At 42.4% G+C, this 25,887-nt stretch overlaps 2 protein-coding genes across 7 annotated transcripts in view; one reads left to right on the plus strand and one right to left on the minus strand.

Moving 5' to 3' along the window:
* The window catches only part of SLC41A2 (solute carrier family 41 member 2), an 87,145-nt gene that overhangs the window by 51,856 nt on the left and 9,402 nt on the right, over positions 1–25,887 (plus strand). Inside the window, exons 11-12 of one of the 4 annotated variants that reach the window (XR_010438688.1) lie at positions 17,641–17,898; positions 18,063–18,132. The exons of 2 other annotated variants lie outside the window; for them this stretch is intronic. Coding sequence is in view for 1 of the 2 variants with exons in the window: in XM_064702552.1 (XP_064558622.1) it covers positions 17,641–17,688 (48 nt within the window). In the remaining variant the exon portion in view is untranslated. Of the gene's footprint in view, positions 1–17,640; positions 18,029–18,062; positions 18,133–25,887 lie in introns of those variants that run through there. One more of the 4 variants, XM_064702552.1, reaches the window with a different exon arrangement.
* CHST11 (carbohydrate sulfotransferase 11) overlaps positions 930–25,887 on the minus strand; it is a 162,221-nt gene continuing 137,263 nt past the window's right edge. For 2 of the 3 annotated variants that reach the window (XM_064702554.1, XM_064702555.1), the window contains exons 3-4: positions 5,002–5,780; positions 930–4,592 (exon numbers count right to left, since the gene is read on the minus strand). In XM_064702554.1, the coding sequence (XP_064558624.1) occupies positions 4,487–4,592; positions 5,002–5,780 (885 nt within the window). In that variant the 3' untranslated portion in view covers positions 930–4,486. Of the gene's footprint in view, positions 5,781–25,887 lie in introns of all 3 variants that reach the window. The other variant, XM_064702553.1, reaches the window with a different exon arrangement.

Here is a 25,887-nt window from a genome sequence, read left to right on the forward strand (position 1 = left end):
GCTGGCTGAACGTGCTTGATTTTTTTCTCTTTTCCTTCCCATTCTCCACATTTTAAATTCTTTAATAATTATGATGGAATTGAATGATGTGTGTTTTTTATCCAAACAAAGGTTTGGAAGTATTGGAGTTCATGCCTGCACAGGGAGCAGGTTATGACCACAGGAACCATCTTTCTTCAAACTTTGCATAATCTCTACTGGACTTAATCCCTTATTTGGGCCAGAGGACACTTCAGTTGTGCAGGATCCTGTCACTGTGTCACACCCTGCAGTGCTCCCTATCCATCTCCCAGTGCCAGGGTGCTGCCCACAGCCCTGCTGCTGCCAGCTCTCCTGTCCTACAGCAGCTTCCTGAGGCCAGTACCACAGGGCAGCTGCTGGATATAAATAGAAATGGGATTTTGTAAATTTGGGGTTATTTAATGGAAAAATTGAGGCTTGCCAAAAGGACAGATCCTCAAGTTTCCTTCACTGGTGCAAATCCAATTTTTTCAGTCTCTGTAGCAGCATGAGAGACTGGTCTTTTCTTTCCACTATCTTACAAGCAATGAAGGAAACCACACAAAAGCTGTGCACCCAAGGCTGTGCAGAGAGGCCATTTCTTACTCCATTACCATAAAAATGGAAGTTTCTGGGTTTGTATGCAAGTGATTTCAATTTTGCAAAGCCCCCAGCTCCCTCCCTCTGTCCATGGTTGAGTTCTGCAGCTGTTGCTTCCCTGGTCTCGGTTCCCTGGCTGCTCTGCCCACTGAACCCCACCAGGGGAATTCTCCTACTCCACAGGAGTAGAGATAATTTTGAGTTTTCAGTGTGTCCTGCCTATAATATACAATAAGGCAGGTAAGAAAGCAAAGCTATGCGGACAAAAATCCCACCCTGAAAAATCTGCCCTGAAAGAATGAGAGCCATAAATAAAGCACACAGAGAGGAATTTTCTTTCTTCAATTTAATTGAAGTTACTTAGAAAAATAATCAGGCTTGAATGGCTTTTTTAAGGAAAGACTCATGAGCAGGTCACACTTCTGTTGGCAATGTGTAATTTATCTTTTTTGCTTTATTAACAGTATATTTAAGTATAAGGAGATACTTTTCTACAACAAGCCTTCTACTGCATACAAATAGATTAAAAAAAAAATCCAACCCCACATTGATGTTAAATTATTCGTACACATTGTATTGTGCATGCATGTAAGAAAATAACACTCTCTGTAACAAGAGTAATAGTAAGGACAGTCCCTTTTTGTACCTGAAAAGTGCAGCAGACTACAGTGAAACCCTAAAACATCTGGGGTCAACTTACTTCTAAAAGCACTTCTGCTAGTGGATTATTTATTTCACTTGTCTTACACAGCGCATGGTTCATGCAGCTTGCATGTTTCTGTCATAATGGACATGGTTTATGAAGAGGCTGAAGCATGGACTGAGCCAGGTTTGGGGGAACATCCCACCACCCAACAGTCTCTACCATGTTCATATGGGCCAAATTCAGCCTGCGCTCCCAAGTTAAGGTGCTTGATGGCATTTGGGGGGAATGACCCCTCAGCTGTGGGTATCGTGCCAAGTACAGAGCCACCAGCACTGCTGGGCTCAGGGCTGGCCCTGTCAAATGACAGGGAGGCAACAGCTGCTCAGAGATAAGGATCACTGCTCCAGCAGCTTTGAGGGGGCTGGGGACAGAGGTGGGGAGCAGGAACACTGCTGTTCTCTCTGTGCTTATCACTACTAGACATAATTAATAAACGCCCTTCTACAACAGCATCTTCCCAGGTGGCCCTTGCAGCCCCATGGGCATGTCTGTGTTTCACATTTTGCTGTGGCTCTGTGCTGCCCATTTGTCTCCCAGGATCAGCTGTGGCCACAGCAGAAATGGAGCTGGGAGAGAGGCAGAACTCAGGAGCAGACCAGCCCCTCTTCTCCATCTGGGAAACCCAGGGAAGAGTTAGAGGGTAAAACCAACCCAGTTCTCTGGCTGCCCCCCACGGCAGGTGGTGGCTGCCAGCTCACTGACATGAGCACGAACAACCCTGAATGTCCTCCTGTGTAGCTGCAGTGGAAAGACAGATTTTTTTGCTGAGTCAAAACAGCATGCCGAATAGGCCAAAATAAATGGCTATTCCTCTGCATTTGTCATCCTGCTCTGAGTGGTGAGGGCTTGCTGCTCACTGCACAGGACATGATCATATCTAGCATGTCAGCTATTCATTTTAAACACAGATCTACAGCCCATTCACAGCACCTCAAAATAGATATAATGCACTAAATAGCCAGGTTGTAGTAGTTTGGGGTCAAGGTTTTTCAAAAGCAAGGGATTTCATGCACCCACTGAAGTTCACATAAAAGCCTTCTCAGTGCTGAGCATCCACCTGTAGAGCTACCCTCTGTGGGGAGCCAGAATTTAGGTAATCCAACCCAAAGCTGTTGCTAAAAATCCTGGCTGGAGCAATGGTCACCCCTCATATCGCCTGAACACATTTTTCACTTAAAGCTTTTCTATCACAGCTACCATATAGAGGTTTGGTGTCTCCAAAGCTGTGAAACTACAGAGAATATTTCAGAATGCATAAAAATGTGGTGATGGTGCCAGAGAAAAGTACAAAAAGAAAGGGGGAAGCACACTCTGTTCTTGAAATATTTACTTTCTGAAGCAACTTTTGTCTTAAATGAAAAAAATTACATCACATTCTGCTGGATGGATGAAGAGCTGACTGAGAAGAAAATTGGATCAAAATATGAGCACTGTGGGATGCAAGACCAAACTAACACACAAATAGCTTGTAGGAAGTATTGTGAGGAGGAGAAGGGCAACGTGCCTCAGACAGTTGTTTTTTTAACAAACATACAACCGTTGAACTAGGAACATAAGAGGGCCAGGCCACTGTGAGAGGTATAGCTCCACACACACTAAATGAGACTAAACTGCTTTAAAGTAAAACAACAACCAGTAATTAGCAATGGATCAGGAATTCAGAGGGGTGAGCCAGCCAGCGAGCCCCTTGTCAGCCACTGGCCCAGTGCTCCAGGTTATAAATAGGGGATGGGTTATGAAAACTGTGGCTGTTCCAAAATGGATAAGAGATTTATTTGTATGGTATGATAGAGAAAATAATGACCTGAATCCTGCCTAAGACCAAATCCAATTGTGAAAGGACTTCAGTTGCTGTTTGTTATGTTAGTTTTTCAACGAGATTTATTTAGCAACTTATTTTTATCAAATAAAATGCAAACTATTTTCTTCTTTAATCACATCTGTGTCCTGGAAACTAATGCAATTCAGTGGATATTACTGGCTACTGTACAATTTGACATTTTTCACGATTGGCTCTGATACTGTTGAAACAGCTCTGCCTTGAGCTGAGTTTATTTAAATCATCAATCTTTTCTGAAAGGGTTTGTTTTCATCAAAAGATTGACATGAAGGCAAGTTAAACCCCTCGTTTTAACCATCTATCAACTGTAAAACAGATCTTATATTTTTACAAGTGTCAGTTTAGCCTCTGCCTCCTTTTGCCCATCAGCTGCCTGTGGATGCTGAGGTGGCTACAGAGCATTCCCTCACCTGCTTCCAACTGAAGGAAACATCTGGAGAAGCCTGATTTTCTGCTCCCACTAGCTGGCTAACAGATCCACACTGAAATACCATTTTTCATTGTTTATCATCTGCTGTGCATAGATTACTATCTGCTTACCCAAAAAAATCTGCCATCTCAAAAAGCAGTTAAACACAAAACAACTGCTACTGAGACATTCCCCTTAAGAAAAAAGGTTATGGTCTTACATTAGAGATGACTTGGATGAATTTCGAACACATCAGAACTTAGAAAAATTCCTGTCAATGGCATTTAGGCATCAGCTAAAAAAGAAGGCTTCTTCTCCTCCCTAGGAAAAAGCCATGAATCCATCATGTAGGAAGATGAAAGCTTTTTTATTGCCTTGCATGCTTAGAGAATCAACATGAAGATGACTTTTTGAATTTTCAAATGACATGCCCAGATTGTTTACAGCAATGTATCATTACCAGTTGGTTGCCCATCTTAGGATCAATTAGGGAGGCATGACTTGAAGAGGATGGATGTCTCCACAGCTCCATCCTGGATATGAATTAAGTCAATGCCAGTTGCTTTGGGCATTCAAAAAATCTCTTACAGCCACTTTCCAAATGCTGATTCTTTTCTGATGGACCATCCCCAATTCATTTGGGCTGGGAGGCTTCAAATTAAGAGCCAGAGGGAGTGGTCGTATTCTCCAAAAACTCATTAAGACTTATAAAAGGTTCTCTTCCTAAAGAATACATTAATGTTTCTTTCAGTCATGGGTATTAGATACCCATGAATCTACCCAAATCTGGGTTACTTTTCTTTTTCAGGCCTAGAAAGACAGATTTTGTACTAGTATGGAGCGCAACATCACTTTCTAAAGAACTTATTTTCACCAATCTTCTCAAAGCGTGTGGTTCCAGAACCATTCCCGTATTTACCTGCATCATTGCCTAATTGAAGAATATTATTACCCAGAGCAAGGTGGAAATCGAGGAAAGCCCAAAACCAGACTCCTTTTGTCCACATGTTATCCTGTCTCTGCTGCTGAAGTGAAACCTACCAAGAGACAATGTTTTAAATAAGTATAAATAACATTAATTAGAACTGGAGGAATGCAAGATCAATGAAATTCACCAGAACACAATTAATATTTGTTTAAACAGTGTAGCAGTATTATTCATTTCTACAGCTAGATCATCACAATCCCATTACCCTGCAAAGAGAGCTGTCCTTTCTTACAGTTGATTTAAATAATTTTGACTGTGCTGCTCGCAGCATCATTCAAAAAAAGAAAATATTAATTTACAAAATAACCCACTCTCCATATTTATTATGACAAATAAAAATCTTAAATAAAACAGGCTTTCTCTCCCCTCTTTCCCCACAACCCATCCCTCATTCCAATTTCAGGTAGCTTGGCACTGAGTAATTAAACATTAAAAAATCAAGTTTGTAGACTTCATACAGCTGCATTTGGTGCAAGGAGCTGATGTTCTGGAAGAACTCTGTGGTCATTTCATCAGTAGTTCTCGTAGACTTTGCATAGGTGGGGAATTTCAGGTAGTTGCCTACTCCTGCCAGCTGGAGAATGTAATTTGAATCCTCTTCGAGCGTTTCGTACTTTCCTATGAGGTCGTAGTGGATGTGGCAAGGGTGGCAGAGGGAGTACACAGTCTGCCAGTGCTCGTTGAAGGGCTCTTCTCTTTGGGTGTGTGGGTCGATGAGATATGCCACGAACTCTTCAAATTTCACATCATCACCTTTCTGCAGAGCCTCCTGGGTTGCGTTTTTCCTCTGGCGCCTCACAATTTTGGTGCCATATCGTTTGTGGAAGGAAGTGTTGTACTTCTGGGTGAACTTGTTCCTGTAGGCTGACACCAGTCTTTCAAAAGGCTCGCGAACAAAGAGGAACTTCATGTAGTTTTTCAAGCGGTGGTTGATCTCTGGGATGCTGTACTGGTTGAGAGTCTTCAGGTTTGAAGACACGTGGGCTTCATTGGCCGGGATTTCCATTGGATCGCTGTACTTCCCTCTTCCCGTCAGAACCATCATGACTCTCTTCCAGTTTGTGCAGGCCACTTTGGGAACATAGCAATAGATCATTTCATGATCCTCATCCACGACCAGGTGCTTGAGATCGTTGGGTGTCAGCACACGGCGCTTCCTGCTGGACACGCTGTTTGCTCGGCACGTGTCTGTCACTTGGTCTCGTCTGATCTGATGAAGAATTGCTGTGTTGGACAACTGCAAAGGAAGCACAGGCACCAGAAGTAAAGGGCTGGGAAACTCTCAATGCCTTTTTTGCTTATTATACAAATTCATAGAAAAGCAGATCTTTCCCTGCATGGAATAATTCATTATGTGACTGAGTACAACTGACACTATTCTAGAAGACAAACGGTTTTTGTCTCAAAACTTCTTGATACACATTGATTAAATGCTGTTCACAGAGTATTCAGAGCTTTGCTTTGAAGACAATATTAAGGAGCACAGGTGCTCACACAGCATGGTGGCAAGTGCATTTACAGAACCCTCATCCTCAGATGTGGTCACTGATTCTCTTAGGCCTGGAAAACAAATTTTGCCTTCACTCTGCAGTTAAATCCACAGCTACAGCAGTGTTGGACCTTTTTGCTGCTGAGATGGGGTAGGAAGATACTGGAAAATTTGACAAAATGAAAATACTGTGTGTTCTTGTTATTGGTGTCTTTTTGGTTAGAAAATTTAATAGTCATGGCTTGTTTCTTGGCTATGACCTTGAATATGGCTTACATAGCTATGGCCAGAATAAATGAAGTCCATGGATATTCCTGCAACTCTCCAAGAGGAAGATTCATTCAGACCATGCCAGTACAGTGCTCCTGTGTTTGGTTATTCAAAGGTGTCTCTGCATGGCACGAGGTTTTTCTGTGCAGCCCTATCCTCACTGCTATGAATACCGTATTACTTATTGAGAACAAACTGCATCAAAGCAACAGTGGAAAGATGTTAGTAATGTCATTTACACTTATTTAACACCATTTACCTGTGAATTTTGAAGAACCTTATGCTCAATAATGCGTTTAGCCTCAAAGACAATAATTAATTGCAAGTATTGACCTTCCTATTTAATAGGCAAGGAGGTCTGAGATTCCTTCTTCTATGCCGAATCTTTCAAAAGTATTTATCTTGTACCTTCTTGTTGAATTAACATGAATCACAGGACACTGAAAAGAAGTATTTGAGGCAATGCAGACTCTATGCACCTGCTATGTGTGTTCCTTTGATTATAGGGGTCTTTCTCCCTGCCAGTATACCAGGAAAAAACAGTACATGCCAGGCAAAACCTTGGCAAATGGTTTTGCACCAGCTTGGGAGTTCTGAACCTCCAGTTCCTGTAGTCACGGGTCAAATCTCTGCTTTCAATAGCAGTACTTAGCCATGATTCCTATTTTAAAAACCCACCAAAACTCAAGGAACAGAATCCAAATGAACTGTAGAGTCGAAACCCAAATGAAAGTCCAAAATGGGACCAAGCCAGTTGCAGGATTTCTGAGCTTTGCAGAGAAAAGAAATAGAAATTGTTTTGTTACAGACTAGTGATAAGAGTCCAAGTTTCACCCACCCAAAGGGCAGCAAAAGCTTTTGCAGCACGTGAGCAACAGAGACTCTCCCTCTGCCTGGGCTGTGGTGGGTTGCAGAGAAATGTCTCCATAGTATGAGCAACACCAAGGGGCTGATGTTGCTCAGCTCTGAGCAGGAGGACTTTTTCTTCAAGAGAGTGCGTATGTGCCAAGCCTGGGACCGCTGTATTTTGCACAGTACCATCTACCACTTCTCCTCTGAATTCCCTGATACTTGCCTCATCTATTTTGCTCCTCTGTTCAGTGAAATGCTGGCTAGTGGTTAAAATGTGCACTAGCCCAGTGCAGTTCTTTTAGACAGCTTAGCTTGTCTTTTATGTGTGTGTGGTATCCCCCTGGATATCTCCCAGATGCACTTCAAGGGCAGTTTTATGTCACAGTCAAAGTGATGAGAAGCCAGATGTGAAATGTGCTTCGTGCTTCCTAGGAAAACTGACTGGCAGGGAGTTTCCAAATTAGATGTTAGAAAGCAGTTCTGAAGGACCACACCGATTTTTCAAGAAAATTACTTTTTCTGTTAAAAAAAAAAATCCCTTTTTCAATTTATGATGTCCTCAGAGAAAAACAGAAAGGATGGATCTCAACCAGCTCAATACACTTTAGTTACCAGTCAATAATTTTCAAAGCACTAAACAAAACCCTATGCAAACACACAGACATACAAATTCCCTTTTGCAAATAAAAAGCTGAAATCTCTCCTCCTGCAGATTTTCATCAAAAATCATATAGCACAGGAATGCTGTTTGCCCCAAGTTTTAGGGAGAGGGGAGTGAAGGGGGAAAAGAAAGAAGGAAGTGTCAGAAGGAAGGAAGAGTCAGAAGGAAGGAAGGAAGTATCAGAAGGAAGGAAGGAAGTGTCAGAAGGAAGTGTCGGAAGGAAGGAAGTGTCGGAAGGAAGGAAGTGTCGGAAGGAAGGAAGGAAGGAAGGAAGGAAGGAAGGAAGGAAGGAAGGAAGGAAGGAAGGAAGGAAGGAAGGAAGGAAGGAAGGAAGGAAGGAAGGGAGGGAGGGAGGGAGGGAGGGAAAGAAATGCCTGAATATATTGCTGCATTATAATATGTTAATGCACTGTGTCTAATTTTCTGGTGCTGTTCTTAGGATAAATACAGAATTAAGTGGATGAGATTCTACGGTCTGTATTAGATAGAAGGTCAGATTTGATAATCTAATGGTTGCTTCAGACCCTAATCTGCAGATGAATCTTTGTAGAGCTGTGCTTTGCTCTGGATTTCATTCCTCCATCAATAGGCTAAGCACTTCCCCATACATTAACACTAATGAGCTTTTCAGACATTTAGAGTAAAGGGAAAAACTCAGCCTTAGTATTTGCAGTTACCAATGAGCTTGTATTACTTAAATTCATTTAGAAGATTACACTTGTGCATTTTCAAGTGGTACTTTCCTCTCATTCTTTTTACCATGGGAAAAAAAAAAAGAAGAAATGGCATAAAAACCATTTCAAGCACTAAGTACACAGCAACACCCCAGGGTGAGCTGTGCATGTGCTCTGACCTGCCTGGGGGCACACAGAATGCATATTAAATAGCATTAAACAGTAAAAGATTGTCTAGTTCTCATCAATGACAGCACTCTTTGGAATGGCAGATGGATGAAGGGCCACATAGGAAATAGAAAGCTCGACTTCCTTTTTATTCTATCGTACTAACTTCAGTTTATTAAAACAAGCAAAAAAAAAGATAAAAGGCCAATCCAGAGACTGTCTTAGAACAATGCCAAGTGTATCAAAGCCCATTTCTTCTGCAGCTGACTAACACACCTGATGCACCCTAGAAAAGCTGACCTACCTGCTTCTCCCAGAGACACAGAGTCCTGCTGGCTCTCCTCGAGGTTTGATGGCAACAGCCCCCTTGCTGAAGGAGTGGCTGATAGAAAAGCCATATTGACCCTGCTCTAGTGAAAGGCCAGGTAAGGCACCTGAGAGCCTTTAATGGAACCCTGAAAGAACCAAACTCTCCTTTGCACAAAGGACACGCTCTGTGGCACCTAGAGTCTACACAGCACCATGGAAGGTAATCATAAGAGCATTTTCAATTTAGTATTTTGAAACTATATATCAACAGTGGGTGAGCTGATGGTAATATGGTTCCTCTTCTTTTAAAGTTACAGGCAGGGCTTTTAAGCCACATAACGATTTCACTCCTGAAGCTGGTAAGGGGACCTGGAGAAATGGTTAAGTTTAAATGAGACTGGAAACACATTTGTTTAAACTAGAGACCCCCTGGCCAAGGAAAAAGTGCAAATGTGCTCACAGCTAATGAGGAAAATATACCCCACAAATTTAACCAGCCAGAGAGAAGATCCAAGGAATGGATATCTTTAAACCCATGGATGGTAAAGGACAAGACAAACAATTGGGGTCATGAACTTTTTTTCCTCCAAAGCTGTAACAGATGTGGTTACAGCAGTGTTGTGAGCATGCAGCTGCTGCCTGGACACTGATGGCTGTGCCCATGCTCATTACCAGAGGTCCCTGCTGACCCCTCAGTTCTAGAAACCGCAATAAGTAATGGTCTAAATCCACTTTGGCTGAGGACACTTTTAAGCCTAAGAGCAGTGTGGGGATGGTGATAAAGTCGTGCTCAGGTGTGTCCTCTGACAGTTCAACTTGGACTTCATCAGGCCATTAAAATTTTGGGAAGACTTCTGATAAAAGCAGCTGTTCTCCCCTGAAAGGATTGACGCCAGAGATGCTCTTAATAATGTTTTTGTTTTCCTGCAGAAGTTGTAAAGGGGGACAGAGAAGAAGCGCGTGTCAAGATCAAAGTTTTCCTTCCTTTTCTGATGCAGTAACTGAGTTGAACAGTGAAGCGACATGAGCAGTGGGCGACTTCTAAGCTCAGTAGCATTAAAAGAAGAAAAATAAAAAAGTAGTCTGGGGACACTCTGATCGCAGAAGCTTCTCATCTCTATCAGTCTCAAAGTAACAGCAAGGGAGGAAAGTCCAATACACTCTGCCCTCTGTTCAGTGGAAGGTGGGGGGGTGTGTGCAGGGAGGGCAGGAGGGTGTTTTGTGGAGAGCACTAGAGAATATGCTGACCAGAAATGCATACGCTGACCAGCTGGCCGTCATCAACCCATTACAGGCAAAGGTTATTCAAGGTAAACCAGAGTAATGAGATGGGAGGTATTTCCTTCTGGTTACTTAGGCACAGCAGGATAAAGTAATCTTTGAAGACCTTTCCAAGCTTGATGGCCAAGCAGCAAGTACAGATTTAAACACAGGGAATTTTAAAAAAAAATTTTTTTCTGAATATAGTAGTCTACTGAAAACTAGGTGCAGACATCAAGTCAATTCATAGGTACCTACACTGAAAGCAGTTTTTTAATAGAAGTATGGAAATACTGAAATGTAACTCAAAAAGTCCATTAATTAGGTTCTGTCTCACTATGAAAATTATGGTGGAAACCCTCCACATTTACCAGGCAGGATTTTGTTTATTTCTATTGCATCGCCTTCAGCTAGTTCTGTATTACTGTGACCAGGCTCACAACCAGCCTATGCTGGGACTGCTAACATGACACTTGATCATGGCAGACTGAAGGGCAAAATTATCCAAATTAATTTAGCAAGGAATAAAGAGGATAAATATCGTGAATGGCATTTGCAGGCCCATTCCTTGCTAAATTGTTTTTTCTCTTCAATTTTGCCTTAACGAAGACTTTGCATCTGCCTTTAATTCTTCAGTTACATTCATATTTGGAGGTTTGGTTTGTGTCCTATGCTAGAACTGTACTAGTTGCTGCAGAGCTCCCCTCATCTGTGGTCCATCAACTAAAAACCAGCTGACACCCAGCTGGGTCTGTCCAGAACTGATAAAACCAGAGCTCATGTCCACCAAATTCTTCTTAACAGTATTTGTTCAGAAGAAGTGTGTATAGCAGCCTCAAAATCCACAGAAAGAAAGGTCTTCAAGTGAGAACTGTCAGACAGACAAACTACAGGTGGCACTAACGGTCCTGGTTGTGTGACATCAAGAGAGTCAGTTGTCTGAAATCTCAATTATTATCAGCTCTCCTTCCCCCAGCCCATCAATTACACCATCTCAGTTCGAGGAGGTGTTAGTTATTCAAGATACAAAATGTTTTTTAGTATTACTTTTGTTTTACCAGATGCTAAAAGGGTGGGGAATTTTTGAGCATGAGGTTACATGCAAGCATGTTTTCAATTCTGTTTTCACATGAAAGGTGTGAATAAGATTCTTGAAACCTTGATGGAGAGCCTTGAAGTTACAAACATGGTTTAGACTATTTTAAGACTTGGCTTTTACAGTTTGCATCCATAACTACCCTACTTAGTGTACATATGTGCTATACACCAAGTTCTAGATTGTATTCTTCAAAATGTTCAGCATTAGACAATAATGGGGACCAACAATTTTTCATACTTGACAGTCCAAGCATTTCTCAAATCATCACAAATAATTATTACTCTGCGCAGATTTATACAGATGACAGTCAGACAATTGTAGCTGTGCAAATCTAAACACTGTATATAAAAGAACAATTGCATTTTCAATAAAGGGATTTTATTAAACTGACCTGAACTGCAGCATTTTTTTAAAGTAATAGCTTTGCAACTTTTCATACTTTGATTTACTTCACATTTCACGGCATATTAATTTTGATTTTACTTTTTCAAAATGTTTGAGCACTCAAATGAGGAGCATACCAAAAATTAATATTCAGGGAAAGAATATTGTGTGTTCTGAAGATGGAAATGCTTAACATCTTCCCTGAAAACCTGGGGACAGACAAACTGGAATATGAATTTGCTCCGAAAATGTCTCTATAGAGTGACTGGATAATAGAAGATAAAACCAATATTAACTTAGGAGCATTTTTACCAAGTGAGAACATTTTAGAAGCAAATTATATCCTCTGAAGGAAACTCTTGAAATATTACAAAGCTTTATTATTTTCTCCATTTCATGCATTGAACCTAGTGACCTACGGAGAAGATTAGGCTGAATACTCATTATTTTTTCAATTCTTTTTATTGCAAACCAAGATAACCTCAGTTGCCATAGCAGAGAATGCACCAGGGCTATGAAAAGAAGGATCAAAACTCTTGAAAATAAAACAGTCATACAGAGTAGTTGCTAAAACTGTATTGCCAAAAATCACAAATTGCTTCATACATTCCCTCCTTCTTCTTCTATGCACGTCTCCAACTTTGTCCCTGTGTGTCTGTGTGCACTCAGAGAAGGGCACAGCAGAGAAGAGTGAGACAATTCAGCATTACTGTGGGGACTACAATGATTTAATTAAACCCCAAACCCACATCAACTTTGGCCTTCACTCTTCTTTGACCAGGTGCTAGACAAGTACTAATTGGGTGCTAGGAAAAAAACAATACTGAACTGGGCAAAACCTGGCAACAGACACACATGCAGGCACAGATGCTGATACTATTCTGGGACAATTTCAAAAATAGGTCATTAAGTATTGGCCTTTTCATCTTGGACAGAAAGTTAAGTACCACAGAGAGGCTAAATGATGCAAAGTCTTGAAAAATCAGAGACTGACAACAAATGGCACAGCTGTATAGAAAACCAGCTTTTTAATTAGGCTAAAACGGTCACACAACATTCCTGATCCAGGAAAAAAAGAACCTGCTCCCTTCCAAAACCACCTTCTCTTGTATAATCCCATACATCTTCGGAAGCCTGTCCATTCCCATTCTCCCTAATAGGAACTATTTGGTATCATTACTCATACCACACACAGGGTTTGGGGCTAATAAGATAAATGTATACATCTTGTAAAGTATCTCCTCTGAACAAGGAGAGGGAAAAGCTGGAAGTCCCAAGGAAAATCATGCATAAAGGCCTATGGCCTGGCCATATCGAGGGTGATGGATGTGCTGACATGCATGTTGCTGTTCTGAAGCTCTGAGGAAATATTCTAAAGACAGGGCAGGAAAAACCTGAAGTGACTGAGTTTAAGTGCAATACATGTAAGAGGTAAGAAATCTTCACAGAGGGCTGGAGAAGTCTTGAGCTGGGAACACCTGAAGCAAGCAATCTTCATGCTGGTGGGCTTATTGGGATTTAATTTATTGGAGATGAGTTTGGAGCTTCGTGTTGCTTGTACAAAGAGCACTTTGCATTGTCCTTCCAGCAGCCAAACAAAAGGAGGGGGAGAAGGCGAATAGATGATCAATCCTTTTTTGTTGTTCTCTCACAAGAAGAAATGGATGAAACCCCAGGCTGGGACCTCAGCAGCCATGGTGGGGTGAGGGTGATGGAGTTGTGCTGCTTTCCCATGGCAGAGGCTCTGTGGTGGGACCTGACCTCTCTGCACCACTGCTACAGCTGCTCGCCACTGCTCTGGCATGAAAGGATGGCGTGTGATGAATCTCTTTGCTCCTGGCTCATTCTGTAATGCAGCAATAAATCACTTTTTGCATGAAAAAGCTAAAAGGTCTGGTTATTGTATGAGTTTAATTTTAAAATGAAAACTCTCTGCCCTTTCCCCTCCAACACAAGCACATCGACAGATGTTCACACTTGTGATGGCTGGGGCTGAGCTCGTGCTCTCCAGACCTGTGTGTGGAACCTGTAATACACAGGGACACAACCACTGTCCTTCTAACCCTCCTTTCCCAAGGAAAACTACTGTTGTCCACAGGTGCTTGGGAAAGGGCCAGGCTTGCAGAACTGTCTCCAAGTCAGCAGGGGCAGCAAACAGGGTCAAAAAGGCTACCACTTCCTATCTCACAACTGCCAGGTTACTGTTGGGGCATAGATGAAACATTAACCTGGTACAACCCAAACTCAGGGACAAGCACATGGGTTGGGAAGCTCAAAGCCAAGTGAGTGACCTATAGCTGCTGCACTCTGCTGTTACATCTTTACTGTGGGAGCTGTAGATATGATTTTCAAGGAAAGGCTTCAGAATTGGTTAGGAAACGGCATGCCATGGACATCAGCACATGATGCACAAGGAGGAGCCCTGGGCTGGGCACACATGGAGTCAGCCAGGGTGGAGCTGGGAGTAGCCCTTAAAAAACAGAGTAAGAAACAACATTTTAACATAGCTGACATCTAGGAGACAATGGAAAAACTGACATTTGTTTCTGTGTTGCAAGGAGTTGTGGTGACCGGGGTGAGATAAACTGGGTGGAGTGAGGAAACAGGATAGAGTAGATACGTAAATACAAAAATACATAAGAAATTCCACAAGGAGGAAAAGAATAATTTGGACTCAGTCTGGTTAGGACAAGTAATAACAGAGCTAAACAAGAGCAACTCAGATACAGGATAGATGCTAACAGAAAGGTAAGATACATCTGTGCTGAAACAGAATGAGGAATGTCCAGCATTGGGAACATCCATCTGCCCAGAAAAAGGGAAAAGGACTCGAATTATCTCACCACACAGGCAGGTGTTTTCTAGCAGGTCCGTCATGCTTTGCAAATGTGGGATGGTGACTTCTGTAAGCTAAGCTCACTATCATAAATCTCAGTATTCCACACACTCCAGGAACAAGGCTTTTGGCAAACATTGCAGACCCATACAGGCAGGAGCCAGTCAGTGCTGTGAATGAAACACCCCTGAGGAAAAGGCAATATTATCCACCTCCAGGATGGGCTGAGACCAGACGGGAGCTCACACAGAAATTGTGTGAAACCCTGCACAGGACGTGGGGAGGAGATACAGGAGGTCTGAATGCCTGGAGTTGCCTGGGACATATGTGCCCTGCTCCCCTCAGCAACTCTGACCTGGCAGCCAACATTTATGGCTTTCTTAGTAACACAAATCCTCCTCTTTTACCTCTGGGTTGCAGTTCAGGTGTCACACAGTCAAGTAGAAATACTTTTTTTTTTTTCCTCAGCAGGATATCTGCTATTTTAAGTGAATACAATTTACTCAGTCCCATGCTAAATCAGGGTAATATGTTTCCAATTTTTAACTCAGTGTGCAGCACACCCAGAGCTTTTGAAACTGAAATAGGAGAAACGGAGAGAGTTGCTGCATAGCTGGTTTCCTTACATAGAATTCATGGGCTTTAGCAACCCCCTCGAGGAGAGGGGAACCCTGCAATTATGTGTTTAGTGTGTTTGGTTCCCCAGTCCAAGCAGGCCTTTGGTTGGGACAGTGGGACACTGTGGGATGTCCCTTCCCACAGTGATATTGTGATTACGGTAGCTCCTCAGAATTATATTTGGCCTCATGGTAGCATGTATCCTACGAAGGCGGCTGCTATGAGGGTTAGGAGGAGGATGACTCCAATGTTCCAGGTTTCTTTGTTTAGGTATGAGCCGTAGTAAAGTCCTTGGCCGATGTGTAGGTAGATGCAGATGAAGAAGAAAGAGGCTCCGTTTGCATGGAGGTTATGGATGAGTCAGCCGAATTGTACGACTCGGCATATGTGAGCAACAGAGGAGAAGGCCAGATTGGTGTCTGCTGAGTAGTGCATAGCTAGCAGAAGGCCTGTGACGATTTGGGTAATTAAGCAAACGCCCAGTAGGGACCTGAAGTTTCATCATGTTGAGATGTTTGATGGTGCTGGGAGGTCGATTAGGGCATTGATGATTTTGAGGATTTGCTGGTTTTTACGAAGGTTGAGGGCCATTGGTTGTTTCTGTATGAGGATGCGAGGATGAAGAGAATATCTCTGAGCTGGTCAGGTGAATGCTACTCCTGTGGGTCAGGGATGCAGGTTCAGGCCTTCACTAAGAAATGCTGTACTGTTATTTTTAAGGTAAGAGGCTGGAAGTAGAAATGCTGATGCCTGCCATGTGTAACCTTGCTGTAAGGTCTACCCTGTGAGCCCTGCTTCTGTCTAACTGGATGGTGCCAAGGTCCAGAGAAGAGAGGGAAGAGAGCTAATTTCACCGTCCCAGAAAGTCAATGTCAGAAACAAGAACAGATTCCATCTCCTATCTCAATATGGCTCTTTTTTCTTGTAATGATCTGGATGAATTCATCCTGGCACAGACTGGCAAAACACCTAAACACTTTGGGTAATGATTTTCTTCTCCTTGATAAAACTATCACAAATTAACGTTAAGTTTATTTTACTTTCTCTTAGTAAGGTTATATTGTGCTCAGACTACACCTTGCTAAGGTAACTTTTTCTGGCATGGTTGACTGTGCTGCTCAGTAATGCTCACAGAAAGTGACTAACCAGGGTTGCTCATTCTCCATGGCCTTAATTACAGTTAACTGGAAACTTTTCACCTTTCTGCTGCTGTTCAAAAAGAATTAGATGACCTCCTGCTTGAAAAAACAAAAGGCCTCTTATACTAAAATGCTAGGATTCATTTATAATCTTAATTACAACAGGCTTCCCAGGAAACTTTCCTGCTGCAGAATGTAGCACGGAAATTACAGGTTAGCACAAAAAGCCTGCCTCATCAATGGCTTCCTAGGTCTGATTTATTCTTTATTGAGATAAACACCAGTGACTCCAATCCTGAGGGATGCTCAGTCCCAAACAAGCCAGCCAGCAGTCCTTTAGCCCAACTATAATTCTGTCACGATTAGGCCCAAAGGAATATCAAGACAAAAGTCAGAAAATGAACCATGACACAGAAGAGGAAATAATTTGCTTTTTCAATGTTTTCTGTTTCTGTTGAAACCCTCAGCTGTTTCAGTCTTTGTACACCAAAACAAACCCACTCCCATAGCCAACCACAAGTTATTCTACCCCAGGTTGGCTGGGAGGCAAAGAGCACATCCATAAGTCTGCTTTCCCTGTTGGTCCCTGACACCTCTTCCCAAATGCCAACATGCTCCACCCACTGTGTCTGCTCTACACAGACAACATCCAGCATTCTCTGGATCCAACCACCAGGGCTTTGCTGGAAAATTCCAGTCCTCCTGGGTTCCTCAGCACAGAAATAAAAGAACAGAAAATGCACCTAGGTAATCTTCCTTAAAGATTGGTTCCATTTTTGCTACATTAATTCTTCTTATGTCAGAGCATGAGGATAATGTTAAAAGTCGCTTTTGTCAGCCATTCAAGACAACTGGAAGGTACGAATATTAGTATGATGCCTTATTCATTTTCCTCTAACACCTCTACAGCTGTGTTTACTGTGATTTCTAAGAGTTCTCTGTCTCATCTAATAACAGATCTATTTATGGACTGCGTACTAAATGTCGTTTTACAATAAAAGAACAAATTCTTAGCGTTTCTTTAAATGGCAGTTATTTTTTTCAAACTGTTACCTCAACTACAGTCTGAAAGAAATTGCACATCACCTTCTTTTCCTTTTTTAAAATGCTCATTCTTTTAAAAATCCCCAAAGAAAATGAGCAGAAAAGGTCCCTCTGAGCTCAGGCTTCTGGGATCCTTCTCTGGCTGCAGCCAAGTGCTGTCTCCTCGCCCTCTGCTCCTTTCAGAGATCCTGAAGGCATGCCAGCCTCTCATCAGTTCCATCTCTATCTAGCGAAAGGGCTGGCTCCCTCTTCCTTGCTCTTATACCCTTGTCATCTGTTTTATCCCACCTGCAGTTAAAGCATGCCAGCAAAGATGGGAAGAAAACAGAGCTCCAGGACTGAGTTTTCAGCCAGCTCTCGCTCTGCATGCAAAGCCCCCTGGAGCAGGTCCCTGCTGTCCCTTGAGCTAACAAGCCTACAGCACCAGGCAGGGACCTTGGTGAGCGCGGAGGACATGGAAAGATCGGGAAGCTCCCCCCTGTCCCTGAGCAGCGAGGCAACACGGAGAGCTGCCAACCCGCAGCCCGAAGAGACGTGGTCCGACAGCCAGCAGTGAGTTGAAGCATTCAGCTGCAGGGTGAGCGGAGCCAAGAGTGTGTGCTCCGTGAGGCTCTGTGGCAAAGCGCCCATGTGCTCCATGGAACCATGCCTGCTGCTGCTTTGGGGAACAGGGCAGCTCTGTCCCACACACAGCCTGGCCTGTTCTGTCTTCGCAGGCTCCTTGGTGGCACAGGGTGAGCTTGGCCTGCAGCTGCTCACAGCGGCGTCAGCTCCATCTCAGCTCAGGTAGGACACAGAGTCTGGCAGTTCACATTCACTGTGCCTCTTGTTGTTGTTGTCAGCTACCCCTGACTTCTGCTTGCCCACCCTTACCAGTCTGTTATGGTTCCCAGGACTTTTGCTTTCATAAGCTGCTTATTTTCTCTTTGATGAACAACAATGCCAAGTTAGGAAGGAATGCATGCATCTCCCTCAGCACATACCTATGGATACTAGTATATGCATCCCTACCCACATCCCAAGCAGTAAGCACCCAGATGGCACAAGCAATTATGTGGGTCACAGACCAGGGCTGATGAATGCTCCCAGGCTGTCCTGAAGCACTGAAACACATTCTGATGTATAAATAGGTAGGATTGAAAAATTCAGTGGCAAAGTGGAGGGAAAAACACACTTGTCACTGATTTTTCTTAGTAGGGTGGTGTGAGAAGCATCCATGGTGCCTACTCAGTCAGTACCTGAAACTGCTGCCACCTCCCTGATGATTTCAGTCAAGCCATCAGCAGAGATGTCTGATGGCTCCTGAGAAATACTGGCAGTAGATTATGTTCTGGTGTACTGAATAGAGGTTGTCCTTCTCCAGAGCTGCCAGGTGACATAGACTTCACCAGCAGAGAAAAGTGACAAGTTCACATAATGTAGGAAGAACTGATATTCCTGACAGAAGTAGTTTAAATTACAGTTTCTTGCTAAGAGAACTGTCATTTTAGACACTCGCAGGAGCTTTCACTCACTGGATCCATGAATGAAAAGCTCAAAGTTTCTCCTCCAACCCACAGCATTGCCTGCTGCAGGACCTGTCTTCTCAAGGCAGGGAGAGCTGCCAATGCTCCGTGCCCTTCAGCTGATAGGGATGCTTCCATGGCACAAATGTCTCCACAAACACTCTGATAATGAACAGTGGATTTTCCTCTTTGAACGTATCCTGTCTTTTATGAGATATGTCAGCACAGCTGACCTAGGGATTAACAAGGACATCCAAACTGCTTTCAACCATCTTAGTTTTGCATTTCAAATATAAAACTGATTTCATGAAAGTCTGTTTATCATATTGTTTCTAAATTCCTTCTGATGGTTGATCCTAGCTGGAGCACGTCACTGCATGAAGGCCCACTTGTAAGGACCATACTTAAACACTTTTGATCTGGTGTTTGCAACTTTATATCCAATCCTGCAATCTATCCCATGTGTATCTTCCGCTGATGTGTATCCCAGCCAGCACGATCAGGGAAGTCTCACAAAGCCTCTTCCCAACTTCTCCCGTTTTTAGAGATACTCGCTTCCTGCTTCATGACCTAACTTTATCTCTGGCTTTGTTTAAAAAAACTTTGTTCACAGGGGAAAGCAGTACATAGGATTCACTGCTTCCAGGAACAAACTGCAATTTCATTCAATTTATTCTGCTTTCCCAGGCACTGTCTTACTCCAGCTCTCCCATCACCTCTCTTTATGCAGCTGCAATTCCAAGACCATAACTTCAGTCCTTCTCCCCAGAGCTTCAGAAGTGGTTATGGCCCCTTAACTCATCAACACCACCATGTCCACTCAACCCCTGGCTAATGCGATAAAGGGTCAAAGGTAATCCCAGTTATTTTAAAGTTAGCACTAACTCTTCCTTCCACCTGAGCTTCTTTTCCACTTCTGCTTCTCACTGCTCTTCCCTCTCTTTCCTTGACTGTTCTCCATTTAACAACCCCTTTTGCAAGCTGCCCTCAACATCACTGGAGCTCAAGTTAATCTTTCAAACCCATGGAAGGCCTGGGAGAAGAGCAGGGGAGATGCAAATGTTTTCAAAGGAAGACACGGATGCTAAACAGGATGAGTAGAAGGCTGCCCCAAAACACAGGTATTCTTAGGAGACTGAGATAAAGCAACTACCATACCCTGCTACTTTAAACCTGATGCAGAACATCTGCTCCTGTTTTGCTTTTCATGATTCATGCCCTCTTGTCTGCAACTCTGGAGAGAGAAGGACCACCTAAGCAGAGACAAACTGCTGGTTCAGTCGACTTTTTCCAGGAGGAGAAAACACTTGCCAAGATAAACTGAGAAAACCTGAACTACTCAACAGACAGCTAAGCTATGAAGAGCCTGCACATAAGTGTAACAATACTTTTTGTTCCATCTTCATCCGTTGTAGACAGGACTGTGCCCTCCCATCCTCTGGACCCTGCTTAGTTTTTGGGGATCAACTGAGATCAGTAAATCTCAGGGCCACAACTGCTGCCTCAAAGTGCAGCTTGTCAGAAGTACTATGAGATCTCTCAGCTTCCTGTGGTGAGCAGTGGAGCAGATGTGAGTCCACAAAAATATGGGCATATTTTAGCTATGACCAGCCTCTTTAGGGACTGAAGGCAACAGACATTTGTTCAATGGGAATAAATGCTTATTCCCAAATAAAGCTCAGATAAACTGCAGAGGGATCTATCTGCAGGTGCTAGTAGGATGGATAACTTCTCCTGAGGCTGCACCTGGAGCCACTATTGCAGATCAAGGTCTGGGATAAAAATAACACTCAGTACTTATCTGGTATTTTTTCAATCTACAACCTCTAAAGCATCATCCTCACTTTCCAGATGTGAAAAGCCAGCCACAAAGAACCAGTTCAGTTTTGCTGCATTCTTCTACCATCTTCACAAGCTGAACCTTGTCCTCTTCCAACACTGTCCAAGTGCAACTGACAGGCTCAAGACACAGCAACCTAATGCTATCAGCACTTTAAATTTTTTGCCATCTTGCCTTTTTCTTAAGAAGGGAAATGGGATTTATTTTTCAGCACTGGTTCCTGGTACTGCTCTGGGAAAATTTCAGAACAAGATATATCTCCAAATATTTGTCCCCCCTGAGGTTTCTAGTCCTTTCTCCTACAGACAGGCTAAGTAAATGGTTTAAACTGGAGACTCAAGATACAGATTGAGAAACTGTGGCAGTAAAGAATGCTGGAATCAGTCGATTACAGATATTCAAAACATTCAGTTTAGGCTTACACCTTTCCCTCCTAGTCATTTCTTCTCTGAAAAGCATTGGGGAGATTCACTTTTGGATGTAAATTCCATAGCAACTCAGTGTCTACAAGAAATCAGTAACAGACATTTGGCACTGCCCATTCCAAAAATTTAGCATGTTCTGCAGTAATGCATTTAGCTTTCTGTTTATCAAAACAACTATCTTAAATGCCACTGAGATCTCACAGAAAATCATCAGAGTTAAGTACAGTCAGAGTACTCCAAGACATACCAGAATTTTAAAAAATCACTTGAAGTACAAAATAGAAGAGTTGCATGTGTTGGTCTCATTTTTGATTTAATAGTAAGAGTTTTCTACAGCCCCAAAAATCAACCTGTATGTTACTGAAAAGGAAAACCAAACCTTAAAGTTTACTGATCTATAAAGCCCACAGCTAAAAAAAGAAATTAGATTTTTTATTTTTTTTAAATACTGGTTCAGTGCAGACAAGAGAAAGGTGAGAAGCAAACAGTTTATCTGGAATAGGTGGACAATATTAAGCCAACCAGTCCAATTTGGAGAAGTAGCATCAAGAAGCTGGTTAGTGGGTAGAGCTTAAATGAAGTACTACAGATCTACCTACCTGTTTGAGCCAACCACAACTTACTCATTGGTACTAAAAATAACTAGAAACACAGCAGAGAAGGTGAAGGAAAATGTGAAAGAAAGTAAGCAGTCGGAGCAATTCCATTAAAAAACTTCCAAACAGTAACAAAACCACAGCCTGCCTGGGAACAGCCCTCTGGGTTTGAATGGCATCTGCTAAAGCAGCCTGGTATGTCCACATCAGTGCAAAGACAAATGAATGGTCTAAAATGTCTATCCATGGATGACAAGAGAAAAGACAACATTGGTAAAGTTGTTCCTTCCGAGGAAGCAAGTGAAATCAGAGCCTGGCACTGGTGTTAGACAGTGAAGGGGAAGGAATACAGAGAAGGAAACAAAAATGACACTCAGTAAAAATACTGCTCCTATGTCTCTGGGCTGAAGAGCTTCCTTGGAGAAGGAAGAAAACTTGCTTTTGATGGCAGAGGATGATATGTCTCTGGGACAAGAGAGGAAAGGAAAACAGAAAAGTCTGTGATAGATAAAAACTACTAAACAAAAGAGACTACTTGGGGAATTAATCTTTATGAAATGCAAAGAAGATTGTAGTAAAATAAGAGATAACACAAATCTAGTAAAAGGAGAGTTGTTCTGAATTAAAAAAAAACAAAACCACAGATGCAGAGCCTGCAATCTGGTGCTGTACTATCAAAAACCAATTCCCCCCTGTCTTAGGCAATGTCAAAACAAAACACCCCACATATAGGCCTGGTTCAAAAACTATTGAAGTTAATAAAAATTTCCTCTTGATTTCCAAATCCTTTGAAAATGTGGCTCCTTGGGGATTTCTGATGTTATTAAGAGACATTTATGAACACTATCATCCCTGAAAGAAACCCCACAGCTCACACCATATCACACAGAGATTCTGTAGGACAGAAGGGTTACTGCCAGAAGTCACCCAGCTTCTCTGCTCAGTAGAGGATGATGGCTCATCCCAAATCCTGGTGTGAGGCATTAGGGAGGGTTACCTGCAGTGTTATGGAGATGATTATTGTTGAAACTGCATATGGGAGTTACTGCACCAGTGGCTTCTTAAAACCTTTGAAAATTTTCCCCCATCAGAGCTGTCAGCTAGAAAAGATGTTTTCATTTCCTGCTGTGGAATATCATAGTGTGTCATATTCAATGCATCACCTAGTCTTGTTTTTGAAGGACATTTGCATTAGGTGAGGAAAGTATTCTATAATCCTCATGCACTTCTCTGTTGAGAAACACTTCTGTTGATATTCTGCTAAAGTTAGTTTCCTTTCCCAACCCATTCCCCCTTAAATATACCCAGAAGATCATGAATGTGGAAATGTGTCAGTTAGAAAAGGCTGAATGAAAACCACTGTGATGATGTAAATTCTGAGTCTCTTGCTCTGTATGTGCATTTCTTGGAGGATGGGGCTTTCATTTTCGGTAGGGTTGTTTTTCATTTCCAAGCCATGGTTTGTTCTGGTTGATGCCCAAGAACTTGCACTAACAAAGTCTGATGGTTCTGTGAAAGGAGTATAAACACAGATGCTGATCACCGGAAAAGGCAAATCTGAAAAGGCAACTGCTCTTGGAAATACTGGCTTCTTCCTGGGCAAGAAGGGGTAAGCGTCCAAAGGGAAATGACAAGTCACAGGGGACTTCAGACCTATTAATATAATTTAGAAAGAAAAACAAAATCCACACTGGGCTATTAGCACAATCAGGTGTTAGAGTGCAGGGAAGAGGCATAAAACACTGTATTAAACTACGACAGTTTTGCTCTACCTCAGAACATAAAGTTTATTGAATGGCTCCCAGAAGAAGGAAAAATGGATTTGGCACTCAGCAATAAAGTCTATAATTACTTTTTTTATAGAAAATCCATGGACTGCGTCCAACTCCTGGCAATTTTTTATGGTGTTGACTTGTGAATGCTCTTGTCCAGTGCCACTATCAGCGGGAGCAAGACGTGCAGCTGGAAAAGGGTCCTGAGCTATCCCTTGCCAGGAGCAAAGGCAATCAAAAAGCCCACAGAGGAGCCCAGTTCTCCCTGTCATGCCATTGGAAAGGAATAGTGATGGGTCTTGTTACCTGCCCAAGGTCACCCAGCTACCTGGAGAGCAGGGCAGTGACCAGCTCAGCCATACTGGAAGAGCCAAACTGGTGGATGTGTCTGTGGAAAACCTGGTGTTTGGTGACTCATGGGCTCTTGAGCATTTCTAACCATCTGGTTTCCCAGAACTGGCCAATCTGACAGCTTTGCTGCCAAATTAACAAAGTTAACAGAATGTGTGGATATGTGAAATCATGAGGATGCAGTTAGGGATGTAACACATCACTTCACAGACATGTAAAAAGCTCTGCATCTCTGAATCAGACAGGTTGGGCAGAGGTGGGATGACTAAAAAGGTTCTCTAGCATAGTAAGAAAACACTTTTGGATGTTACTTACACAACAAAATTTTATGTTCAAGGTTGCCTGAGTAATTTGATAGGTAGCTCACAGCTACACAGCTGTGAAGAATAAAAATTACAATTTTGGATGAGAAATTTATAGATGTATTTTTTAAATACACATGCTGACACCCTTGTTTTACTTTTTTAAATGGCCCTGCCTTCTGTGCATTCATGACCTTCCTGAACCTTGAGTGAAGTTTACAAGGACTTGTAAATCAGTGCCTCTTCTAGACATTTAAATAGCAAGTGATTAAAACTAAAAAAGAAACAGCTTGACTAGTTTTGGTTGTGGTCAACAGGCATTGCTCCCTCTGCAGCTCAACAAAGCAGAGAAAATACAGATTATTCCCAGGCTCAGCTGCTGTAAGTCTGAGTCTAGGCAATATACAATTTCTCACAACTACAACCTATCTTTTATATTTAACTTAGCCAGACCAGCAGATAGAGAAAACACACACTTTGCCTAAGAGATTAAGGAAGAGCACTCAGCAGTGCTCTCACTGCTGCACACTGAAGAGGTGAACCCCCATAAAAACATGGTTAGCCCAAGCCCATCTGTCATGCAGTCATAAAGCAGCAGCCTTTCACTGGGGACACTTGTGAACAAGCAGACAGTCTATGTAGGAGCATGGGCAGTCTCCAGAATTACAAACTCTCAGGCCCACTGTGAAGCATGCAAACATTATCACTGCCCAATAAATGTGAAACTTGGCCATGCTGAGTCTGTGGCGGGGTCAAGCCACATACGCTCAACAGTGTCCTGGTCTCCTGTCACCAGCTTTACTGCAAGCAGTAAATATACCAAAATAACAAGATAGTCAAAGTAAAGCTTTCCCAGTTTCTTGTCCAACATTTCCCTTTCTGTATCACACTTTTCAATTTTCTTATTGAGTTCAGTGCTCAGTGAAAAATGTGCCATCAACAAGGCTGGAATTAAGCACAGCATAAATTTCTACCATGTCCACATTTCACTGCAAGAAGACTGTGGACTGGATCATGTGCCTTATGAAAATTAATTTCAAGCCTGTCAGTCACTTCAAGGAATTAATAATTTCCTCCACTGTGTTTGTGCTATGTCCAGAACCATGAAGGGCTGATTGCTAGCTGAGACCAGTAAGTGCTGTTCCAATAAATAGTAAAAATAATGGAGAAACTAAGCAGACCCAAATTAAAAGGCAAAGAAAATGAGAAACAGTGAGAACATAGACAAATAACATTAACATACTTTGCTGCTTTATGGCAAAGTTCTTGTCATTACAAAGCCAGTTGTAAGAGGTTTTCTTTCTAATGCCTTAGGGTAGAGCATCAACAGCAGTTCCAGAAGAAAGCACCACTTTGTATAATGAGGGAATGTACAAAAATTTTTTGTAAAAAACAAAACCACAAAGCGGAAAATCTGTTAGTGTTTCCACACTCTATGCCTCTGCAGGGCTGCTCTGTTTCATCAGTCTCAAATGATGGAAACTCTCCAGTAGTTATGAAAATATCTACCTGAGAAAATTATGAGAATTCTTGCAGGATGCAACGCACCCTGCTGAGGCTCAGCGAATGGCCCACTGACACAAGGGAGATTTATATTATGAGGACAGCTGCCCATGGGTTTTATTATTAAGCTTCACAGCCAAGTTTTCACATAGAAGGAATTGAAACAAAAAGAAAAAAAAAGACAAAAGAAAGTATTTTGATATCCTAAGCATGAGTCAAGTCCTCAAAGTTTACACAGTGATGTGAC

Source organism: Zonotrichia leucophrys, chromosome 1A (genome assembly GCF_028769735.1).
Source record: "Zonotrichia leucophrys gambelii isolate GWCS_2022_RI chromosome 1A, RI_Zleu_2.0, whole genome shotgun sequence".
In the NCBI taxonomy this organism is placed as follows: domain Eukaryota; kingdom Metazoa; phylum Chordata; class Aves; order Passeriformes; family Passerellidae; genus Zonotrichia; species Zonotrichia leucophrys.